This window comes from Scylla paramamosain, chromosome 34, assembly GCF_035594125.1.
Source record: "Scylla paramamosain isolate STU-SP2022 chromosome 34, ASM3559412v1, whole genome shotgun sequence".
Lineage (NCBI taxonomy): Eukaryota > Metazoa > Arthropoda > Malacostraca > Decapoda > Portunidae > Scylla > Scylla paramamosain.
Window position 1 is genome coordinate 625,001 of NC_087184.1, and position 11,529 is coordinate 636,529.

Sequence of the window (11,529 nt, forward strand, 5' to 3'; positions counted from 1 at the left end):
CTCTTCCTTCTTCCCCTTCCTCCTCCCCTTCTTCTTCCTCCTCCTCCTCACCCTTTTCTCTATTTAATTACATTGTTGGTTCTTATTTGATTATAAAGTGATGATTGCGTTATTTTTCCTCCTCCTCCTTCTCCTTCTCCTTCACCTCGTTAACTTCTCCTCCTCCTTTCCTCGTTGCTTCATTACGTCTCTCGGTTGAGTAATAATGATATAATAAGAAAAGCTGTAATCTTTTCTCATTTCTTCTTTCCTTTCTCTATATTTATTTGTCCTTCATTTCATCCTATCACTCGTGTCAGATTTGGCTCAGCAGAAGCAAAGGTACGTACTAACTCTAAATATGTCGCTAGCTAAATATGCCGCTCACATACAAGTTTAAATATACCGCTAGTTGGGTGTAAGATTCGATGTTGATAAGAAAGTTATAAAAATAAACTGCTATCTTATATAAATAAAGTATCAATAATCAGAAAGAAAATACTAGATTAACTAATGAAATAATTAAAAGTTACTATATGTAGTCAATCATGTGAACATGTAAGTGTATTTCAAAGATATTATTTATCACGGAATAATTATTCGAACATGTTTACACCGCGCCAGCCTCTTTCCTGATCCTGTTTAAAGTTACAGGATGTGTTATCTTCTCTTCCTGCACCTGCTATTGATTCTGTAAGATTTTTTTTATCATACATAATTATTCAGAGTATGTAGGACGTATTCAAGGTGATATTGTGATGGTTTTACTGCATGTAGTAACACAACTAGAGGAACAAATTTGCCCAGAACTTTCATGTGTACCCTGTGCCGTACCCTCACGTTATGGTAACTCTCCACATCCCACATCAGGCCTTTGCTGGAATTTGGATCCAAAGTATTAAATTAAATTAAATTTTGGATCCAAAGTGGATTTTTCACCACTCGGCAATACTAGTACACGAACCCTTAACAGTGTCTCCATTAACTCACACCAGAGGTCGCCAATTCCAAAGTGGCAAGCCCCAATCCCCGCGTATCGGTAGAGACCAGACGTAAGTTTTAATCTGAGCTGCATAGATCTCTGGAAAGCCCTGCCTCATAGTGCTGTTGCAACTGACTCCACTGCATCATTTAAAACTCCATACACTCACTGAAGCCTCTTTGATTACAATGAGCAACACTACCACTGCATTTTCCAGAGTAGTCAATTTTGCGTAAGGGACACTCCTCAGCCCTCAGGTGTGGGTGTCTTCTAAGGGGTCCTGGGAGCTTGGGGAGGGTTTGGGGGGGGCCTTATTAGGTGTCTTGAAGGGGCTTGGGTGAGGAAGTTAAGTCATAGAGATCTGAGGAAAGGAATTGTTTATCTTTCTCTGGGTCTGGGAGGGTCTGGGGGTCCTTTGTGGGTGTGTATATACTTAGTAATGGTGAGCGTTTAATTAATAAGTTTGTTTCTCTTTTTTCAGGCTCAGAGGATTCCCAACAATACCAATTATCAGATACCGACAAGAATGGACAGTCACCTTGCTATGTCCAACAGGTGTGTGTGTGTGTGTGTGTGTGTGTGTGTGTGTGTGTGTGTGTGTGTGTGTGTGTGTGTGTGTGTGTGTGTTTTCCTCTTCTCTTCCAGAATCCTTCTAGTCTTTACTCTTACTGCATCTAAATGACAACCTGGTTCTGGTATTGCTATTGCCCCAAATTCACATTTTACTGAGCTGTTTGGGCAGTGTGAATGAAGTGTCCTGCAGTGTGTTCTTCAAAACAAACAGGAGGGGAGTGAGCATGAGATATTTTCAGGGAAAGTGAATACAAGTCCTTCTTTTGGTATAAAGAATAAAAAGCCTTGACATTATGTTTGTTTGGCCTTGTACCTATCATGGACTGTGCACTGGGTTGTATCTGTCAAGCAGGCTTTGAACCAGGAGAGTATAGTACCTCGTGTGCTGTAACGATATAGTCTTTGTAGAAGTATATTGTGGTTGACAGCATGAAGGGCTTTGGGGAAGTCAACAAAGATTGGTAATGCTGATAATTTGTCACCAACAGATTATTAAAGGTGGGTGGAAAATTGATTTAGAGCATGATGAACCCATACTGAGATAGGATTAAGAGAGGAAGAAATTGGTTCTCAGATAGTTGTAGATGAGTGGAATGGACTCAGTAATCATGTTTAGTACTGGGACATTAGGGAGCTTTAAAAGAAGATCAGACTGGGTTTATGGATGGGGATGATAGGTGGAAATAAGTGGGTATATTTCATACAGGGACTGCCTGGTCGCTTTTTGCAGCTTCCCTTATTTCTTATGTTCCTATGTTATGTTTTTATGTTCTGAGAGTCACTTGACATTTTGTTTTATTTTTTGTAGGCTCTACCTGCACTGGCTAGTGAATATTGATTACCTGGAGCTGTGCAGGTAATGGCCTCACACAGTCCACACTAACATTGCTCAAAGCTGCTTCTGTGACAGAAATGGGCTGCAGTGGAGAGACTTGACAGGTTTCCACATACTTGATGTGAAGGGGAAGGTGGACGTCAGTTTACATTGTCCACCTTGGCCTTCACATCAAGTATGTGGAAACTTGTCAAGTCTCCACTTTGTCTTTTTGATGTTTTGGTGTGTTTTTCAAGATTTTAGAGGTTTTTTTTTTGTATTTTTCATTGCTTCTCATGGAACATTCATCTCTTTTTGTGTGCCTGATGTTTGGGTACATTTATTGCAAAAATTAAAGGATAAAGTGTCTTCAAACCTCCCTCTTGAAGGAATTCAAGTCATAGGAAGGTGGAAATACAGAAGCAGGCAGGAAATTCAGAGTTTACCAGAGAGAGTAAGGAATGATTGAGAATACTTGTTAACTTTTGCATAAGAGGTGGACAGAATAGGGGTGAAAGAAGAAAGTCTTGTACAGTGGGGCTGCAGGAAGAGGGAGACATGCAGTTAGCAAGATCAGAAGAGCAAGTAGCATGAAAACAGCAGTAGAAGATAGCTAGAGATGCAACATTGTGGTGATGAGAAAGAGGTTGAAGACAGTCAGTTAGAGGAGAGATGATGAGACAAAAAGCTTTTGATTCCACCATGTCTAGAAGAGCAGTATGAGTGGACCCCTCCCCAGACATGTGAAGCATACTCCACACCTGGATGGATAAGATCCTTGTACAGAGTTAGCAGCTTGGAGGGGGGAGAGAAAATAAAAACATCAATTAGTTCTCCTTATAATTGATAAAGATGCAAACTTGGAATTATCATATAAACATTTGCTTCATATCTTACCTCTGATAAATGAAAACACTAAGATTCTTCCATCAGGTAAGATAAATTAGCCAGATTCCTTCTTCATTTAGATAAAGCTACACACATTTCCCAATTTAGCATAACCACCACCAGTATCTCACTGTTAGCTAATCCCACACTCCCTACTTGTTTCTGTATTTCCTCCTTCCTATGACTTGGATTCTTTCAAGAGGGAGGTTTCATAAAACTTATCTTCCAATTTTGTATGATCTTTTTGACCTTTCTTTTGGGACTGGCAGGTCAGTGGGTCTTTTTCCTTTTGCTCTTTTTGTTGTCCTTGGCCAGTCCTCCTCTTACATGAAAAAAGAAAAAAATAAGTAAAACAAATGAAAAAAAAATCACTTGGCAGGTAAGTATGTGTTCATAGGTGTGAATGTCACAACCAGCGACTACATTCGTGGTCTTCTTATTGCAGACTCCTCCAGAAGCAAGGAACTGCCAGTCCAGTACATCACAGGATGCATTGCTATTGGGCTGCAAAAAAAATTCATCCTTCAGGAAGATATTTGACCAAAGGTGTGTGTGCACATGTGTGTGTGTGTGTGTGTGTGTGTGTGTGTGTGTGTGTGTGTGTGTGTGTGTGTGTGTGTGTGTGAGAATTAAGATTGAGGAGAAGGTAGAAAGTGGATGGAGGGATGGAACTGCAAAGGATGGGAGTCAGAGGTGAAGGTGCAAGGGACATGCAATGACGCAATATTCCTTTTTAATCTTCCCTGTAAAATTTAATCTCCTTATAAAATCCTGATGTGCCTTTATTTCCATACAGCCTGCATTTTACTTCTACATTATTACACAACATAAAAGCATAATACACTTCAGCTTTCTTCCACAATGACAATATTTCTTTTCAATCTTCCATACCAGACTTTCTCTCTCTATAAATCCTTATTCTTCCCACAGCCTGCAGAAGATGTGTGAGTCAGGCCTGATGAACAAGCTGAGGACCAAATGGCTATCAGCAGGAACCTCAACGTGTGGCAGGAAGACTAAAAATCACGGCCAGCCTCTCTGATGTGGCTGCAATCTTCATCCTCTTAATGGGTGGTGCAGCATTTTGCTGTCTGCTGCTGCTGCTGCTGCTGCTGCTGGAGTATGTGGTGGGTATGTGTGAAAATGTGGTATGTGTGGTAGTGATGCATGTGTGAAATCATGGCCTGTATTCTGAAATGCTCTGCTCTCTCACCATGACCATTTTCAGAGGCCACATAGATGGGTTCTCAAGGTTTCTCCTGTTGATAAATTTGAAATCTTGTTAATTTGGCATTAGACCTGTATAAGCACTCTTAACATCTGTGTACCTTCATCTAGAGCCTTTTGAAAGCAGTGGAGGTGAAGTTTAGAAGACCTAACACTTGAAAGCAACAATGATGACCTTCAGTTCTATCTACCTAGTACAGTATATGGACTGGCTGACAAACCCACACAGGGAGGCCAAGGCAAAGCACATAACATACCTTAATGATTGAAAGTCTAACATATCCTGCCATGTACATAAGAGCACAAGGGAAGCTGCAAGACTACACTAGGCAGGCCCTCTGTAAATCATATTTACCACACTTACATGTACAACATGCAAGACAGAGGTGGTGGATGACGAGTTCCTGGGGATTGCTGACCTCAATGAAGCACAGACATAACAAGAGACAGGAGACCTACACTGTTAAAGCCTTAAGCATTCTAATCACATTCCATGTAACTAACTCTCTTCACTCTTAGATCCCTTATTGGGTATTCTTATGTATAGTTGCTCACAAATATGGAGTTTAGTTATAACTTTTGTGATTTATTACCACTGGGGAAATGTCACATGGCTCAAAAGAGCTTGAAGGCTTGGGGACTTGGTATGGGTCAATACAGCACTGGCTGGTGGCTGGCTTGACACACACACACACGTATGATGCAGCACTTAACAACTACATTACAGTACTATTACAGGTACCATCTCTTAAGATGGTAGGCATAAAATGTTATTTGCCATTTGATAATGGTTTTCTATAGATCTGAGTGTAAGGCAACTCCACTCACAGGGAGAACACATGAGGTAAATAATGAACTGCTTACAAGAACAGAGAACAGTAACAGGACACATGCAGTGCTGATAAGGAAAACCATACCAATAGCTCAGAAAAGTACACCATACACAAAGAAAATCACACCAAAAAGTCAGGAAAAATATATATATATATATATATATATATATATATATATATATATATATATATATATATATATATATATATATATATATATATATATATATATATATATATATATATATATATATATATATATATATATATATATATATATATATCCCTTCTCCATAGCACTCACCATCATGTGCTGTGAGACACATTTAGATGACAGCTTGTGGACACAGCTTAAAAACATAAGGGAGGCATGCATGTGGCACTCCCTGTATAAAGCATGCCTACCTAATTCCACTTACTTCTTCATCCACAAATGTATTCTTCTGAAGCTCCCTAATGACATGGGACTAAACCTGATGGCCTTGTCCATTCCAATTTCCATCTATTTCTTGTCTTGGACCATTTGTTTTTTGGAAATACACTTACACTTGTTACCTTGACCTGAGTCACTGCCAGGATCAGTACTATGCCATTTATCTAGTGGTGCATGGTTGTAGGTTTTCAGGATGAAAGGTGCATGCAGGACACCACCCAACAATCACTTTGCTTGGGTAAGTCCCCCATGGACTGTGATCTAGTTAATAAATGTCTTGATCTCATCCATACCCTGGAAGGTGCTGGTGCCACGGTCCACTTCACCTGGATACCCTCTCATGTGGGTATCCCGCTTAATGAAGAGGCAGACTGCCTTGCTCAATGTGCCCTTCAGGATGACACGGTGGACCCTGGCGCTGAGTACACTGTGGGCTATGTTAAGAGTAGCATGAAGGACTTTGTACATAGTAGCATTAGTGATCAGTTGGAGCTTTGTTGCCATAGGGGCAGTGGCAGTAGTGTTCACTATGTACATGTCTCCCACCTATGAGACACACATTGCATCACACAACAGGGTGGCAATGAGGCTCAGTTTAGGCTATAAATACTTTTGGGAAGTCGGTGCTTCTCCTGGCGTGTGCTGTGTGCTGTACCAAGGGGACACGCTGCGTCATTATGTCACGGAATGTCCTCTCATTGCCACATTTATGGTGCAAGGTCAACATGACTTGTACACCCTCATTGACCATTTCTTGGATTCAGCCACTCTCAGGGATATACTCAAGGAATATCCAATGTTTGCTCCCAGACTGTAGGATATTTATGCAATAAGGTGTGCAATATCTGTGTAGCTGCACCGGCAGGTCTTCATTAGCTCTCGGGTGATCTGTTTTACTGATAGTATTACTGCCAAGTTTGGCAAATTCCTTGCAATCATCTAAATCATGATCCTTTGTACAGTAGTGACAGAACCATCCTTTCCTTTCCTGCTCCTTGGGATACTGTTTGTTGGCTTGGACACTTACTTTACTTTGGCATGAGCACAATGGTTTTTCCTCAATTGATTTAGCCATGAAAGTTCTACTCCCTCTATTTTTTGTCATGGTGTTTGATTCCCTTGGTTTCCAATTGGCTGCTTGTGTTTGAGTTTTGATCCAATCATTTCCTTCCGTATTTACTGAATCCCAGGAAACAAAGGGATTGCTTGCTCCTTTTGCTTCCTTCTGGATAAATTCACATAACATTTCAAAGGGTGGGTGGTGCTCTTCATCACTGCTTGTTACTGTTAGTATCAAGATATGTCTTTACTTGCTTTCTTCAGTCATGAACAATATGATTAGGGAGTTTTGCTAGCATCTTTCTCTGCTCTCTAGATGTTCAGAAATGACAAATGAGAAGTGTGTTTCATTGCAGCTAGACAGCACTTCAAAAATCTGAGATTGCTGTTAATGCTGGACCATTATGCTGAGAGATTGGTAGCCAATTCATGAACTTTTTTGTGTAAGCATCAGCCATGATACTTTTGTTTCCAAATCTATCCATAAGAATTTTCTTTGCTTGCCCATAGTCAGCATCAGAGTTAAAAGTGCATGATGATAATAATAACAATAATAATAATAATAATAATAATAATAATAATAATAATAATAACAATAATGATCATACATACATACATGTACCAAAGCTGTCTCCCTCACAAAAAAAGTGGTAGTCATGATGAGGCACAGAACACACACTCATTCACACCTTTCTTTTAGCCCCTTAGCATCCAATAGAAAAGGGAAAGTACTCTTGCCTTCACTTTATGAGGATCAGTTGCACAGCTTGGGCAGTTTTGCAGGAAAAACTCAAAAATTATCTATCCAAAAAAAGATGCACTGGGTGAGCTTAGTGACGCAGGACACATCAGAAGATTTTGTTTAGACCGTGCAGGTATTCTCATTATCACCAATCTAGTGAGGGAAGCCTTACAGAGTGACACAGAGGAACAACACATACACCACCAAAATGAAGGTAATCATAACACTTAAACATCTTGCTGCTTTGAAAAGTTACTGTGAAAATGCAGTTCAAGTAGTGATGGCATTGTAGGTCGTCAAGAGCCACAGGTGGCTTACTCCTGAGTGTCAAATCCTGTTTGTTTACGTCGAGGCTCTTTAATAGGATCACATTTACCTTATTTCAAAGATAAGTCTTACCCACTGTGTCTCTCCTTCAAATATATAAAACAAAGAAAATATTTGAATAAACTATAAATTAATAATAAATGGCAGCTTTGCTATGTCTTTTAGTATATGAAATCGAATAACTTTGTTCAGGAACTGTATTATGGTACAGCAACTGAATGAATCATTTCAAAATTGTTAGAAAACCGATTTGTTCAGAAAGGGAGGCATTCAGTAACTAAGGTTCCACTGTAATAATAATAATAATAATAATAATAATAATAATAATAATAATAATAATAATGTTACAATGCCAGGGGGAGGGGTGGGGAGTGGAGCCTAGTAGCCACCACCACCACCGGCTGCTGTTGACCACCGTCTCAGCATACGGGGAAGGCAGACAGCAGTGTACCCCCGACGTCGTAACTCCTCCGGGTCGGTGCACGCCACTGCGGCGGGATAGGCCTCTCAGGGAATGCGCGAAGCACTCTACCTTGCCTTTTGCCGTTCTGCGACTCTCAGAGACTTTCCCAAGCACTCTAGCTAGGGTGAATAGATCATTTCCCTCTCCTGCCCAAACCCACATACGTGAGCGTCTTTTAAGTCACTTAAGGGAAACTGGAGGTCGTCAAGGAAACAATCTTTTCCTAAGTCTCTTTTATTCACAAATTTTCCTTACTCTTATTACAAATGTAGAAAATAATACTCAAGTTTCTTAAGTACCTATGCCTTTACACATTAAGGAAAAACTAACTTAACAAAACAATCACTTCTTGGAATAACTAAAATAATAATGTAACCTATTCTCCTCCCTTCATCTTAAATGAATAATGCATCTTACCGTATAATAAAATAATGAAACTTATCTCCTTGAGTAAATATAGTCCTCCCTACAGAACATCCGTTCTCTCTTTCTCTCTCACCTTCCGTTTTTTCCTACTCCCACAAGCTATACTATGCGATTATGTAACACTGCCCTCCCCTTTGAAAACTGAGCGTCCTCGCTCACATATTCTAACTTAGACATGTATAATCTCAGAATCCCCCATTACATAATCTGTGGTCCATCTAGGCGCCCGGTGGGTCCTTCGCGGTCGACCTTCTTCCACAATCTCCTGTTCCTGGTTGGTACCATCCACAGCTCCAGTCCTCTGGTTGATGGTGTCGTCTTCTCTTCCAGCCAAGGGACTTTCCAAGGGAGCCGGTACTTCCCCAGGCGGCTCCTCAGTAGCGTACTCAACGTCATCATCAGTCATGGCCATTGGAGAAGAACAACCCAACTCCTCATCAGAGTTGGAAGCCTCAGCGTCTTCTAGTCCTCCCCAGGTGAAAGTACCCTGGCCATAGTACCTCCAGAGGCGGTCCGCATGCACCACCATTGGTCTGGTCCGGGGTCCTCGACGAATCCGGAACGCAACGTCCGTGATGCGGTCCTCCACGGTGTAGGGCCCCTCCCAGGGACTCTGCAGCTTTGGAGACAACCCCTTCCGTCTCCGAGGATTGTGTAGCCACACCAACTGCCCCACCCGGAACGGTGGGAAGGAAGCCCGGGCGTTGTAGCGGTCTCTCATTGCCCCTCCAGCAATCCGCAGATTACCCCGGACTTGGTGGTGAACCTCCCTGAGCCGGTCTTGCAAATCCGTAACATAGGGGGTCACATTAGTGGGCAATTCCTCATCCGGGGGGCTTCCAGTCACCACATCTATCGGCAGCCGCATCTCCCTTCCACACATCAACCGGAAAGGGGAATACCCAGTCGCTTCGTGTTCTGCCGACCGGTAGGCCATGAGGAGCAGGGGTAACCGCTGATCCCAGTCTCCTTGATCCGGTTGGCAAGATTTCGCCAGCTCCTGTGCCAGTGTGCGGTTGAAGCGCTCTACCATCCCATCCGACTGCGGCCTGAGGGGAGTGGTGCGAGTCTTCCGTATGCCGAGGAGCTGACAGTACTCTTTGAAGACTGCTGACTCAAACTCTCTTCCCTGGTCAGAGTGCAGCTCCTCAGGAACACCAAAACGGGAGAAGTACTCGCTTACTAGCACCTCGGCTACCGTAGAGGCTTCATGGTTAGGGAGAGGGTAGGCTTCCGGCCACTTTGTGAAATAGTCCATGGCTACACACACAAAGCGATTGCCCCGCGCAGTACAGGGTAAAGGGCCGACTATGTCCACTGCCACCCTCTCCATGGGCGCCCCTACCTGATAGAGCTGAAGTGGCGCAATCTTACGCCTGCCAGGGCCCATCTTAGCACAGCACACGTCGCACGCTTTGCACCACTCTTGAACGTCCTGTCTCATCTTCATCCAATACGCACGCTGACGTAATCGCCCGAGTGTCTTTCTCACACCAAAGTGGCCACTGCTCTTTCCTGCATGAGCCTCTTTCAATAGCTCTGCCCTTTTCTGCTTAGGAACCACTAACTGCCAGAACTTTACCTTCCCATCACTGGTCTGCCACTGCCTTTGTAGTACACCCTCGGACATTCTCAACACATCCCATTCTTTCCACAGTAACTTAGTCTCAGGGCTAAACGCAGCCACCCATTCCCAAGGGGGTCTCTCACTGTCTTCCTCCAGCATTTCCACTATAGGCCCGACATCAGCGTCCTCTCTCTGGGCCTGAATAAGGTCCTGTATCCACTTGCTGGAATTAGCAGTAAGAGTCCCTCTGTTACACACCAAATCCTGGTCAGCTTCACGCCTCTGACAGTGTGCACACGCCTGAGAACATGGGCGACGGCTGAGACTGTCTGCGTTACTGTGTACTCGCCCTGGTCGGTGCTCTATGGTGTAATCATGCTGCTCCAGCTTGCTGATCCACCTAGCAAGCTGTCCCTCAGGATTCTTGAGGGTCTTCAACCACTTGAGAGCAGCATGATCTGTCCGGACGGTGAACTTAGCCCCGTAAAGGTAGGGGTGGAAGTGATCTACGCTCTTAATCACAGCCAAGAGCTCTTTTCGCGTCACACAATAGTTCCTTTCCGGGGCAGTGAACTTGTGACTGAAGTACGAGACCACTCGCTCCTGTCCGTCTTTCAACTGGGACAGGACAGCACCCACACCCTCAGCACTCGCGTCACAGTCCAAGATGTACGGCTTTGCCGGATCGGGGTATGGCAGCACTGGAGCACTCACGAGCGCCTCTTTGAGCTGTTGAAACGCTTCCTGGCACTCGTCATCCCACAGGAACCTGGCGCCTTTTCTAGTAAGGTGGTGCAGTGGAGCGGCAGACTGTGAGAATCCCTTCACAAAACGACGATAGTATGCACACAGCCCCAGAAACCCTCGCACTTCACAAACATTTTGTGGCCTCGGCCACTCACTTATCGCCTCCACTTTTCCAGGGTCCGTTCTAACTCCATCGCCACTGACCACATGTCCTAGAAAAGGTACCTCCTTTTGGAACAGGCAGCATTTTTTTGGGCTCAGTTTCAAGTTCACAGTTCTAAACCTGTCCAACACAGTTTCCAGTCTCTCGAGTGCCTTTTCAAACGTGCTTCCATAAACTAACACATCATCCAGATACACCAGGGCACTTTTCCACAACAGACCATCCAAAACTCGCTCCATTAACCGCTCGAACGTCGCTGGTGCGTTCACTAGACCAAAGCTCATCACACGAAACTGCCACAGTCCT

General features: G+C 43.3%; 1 protein-coding gene across 3 annotated transcripts in view; it reads left to right on the forward strand.

Annotated features, from left to right (window-relative positions):
- Window positions 1-9,216, forward strand: part of LOC135089997 (uncharacterized) — a 40,238-nt gene extending 31,022 nt beyond the window's left edge. For 2 of the 3 annotated variants that reach the window (XM_063986191.1, XM_063986192.1), the window contains 3 exons: window positions 1,443-1,516; window positions 3,682-3,782; window positions 4,167-5,039. In XM_063986191.1, the coding sequence (XP_063842261.1) occupies window positions 1,443-1,516; window positions 3,682-3,782; window positions 4,167-4,278 (287 nt within the window). In that variant the 3' untranslated portion in view covers window positions 4,279-5,039. Of the gene's footprint in view, window positions 1-1,442; window positions 1,517-3,681; window positions 3,783-4,166; window positions 5,040-9,076 lie in introns of those variants that run through there. The other variant, XR_010261716.1, reaches the window with a different exon arrangement.
- The last annotated feature ends 2,313 nt before the right edge of the window (window positions 9,217-11,529 follow it).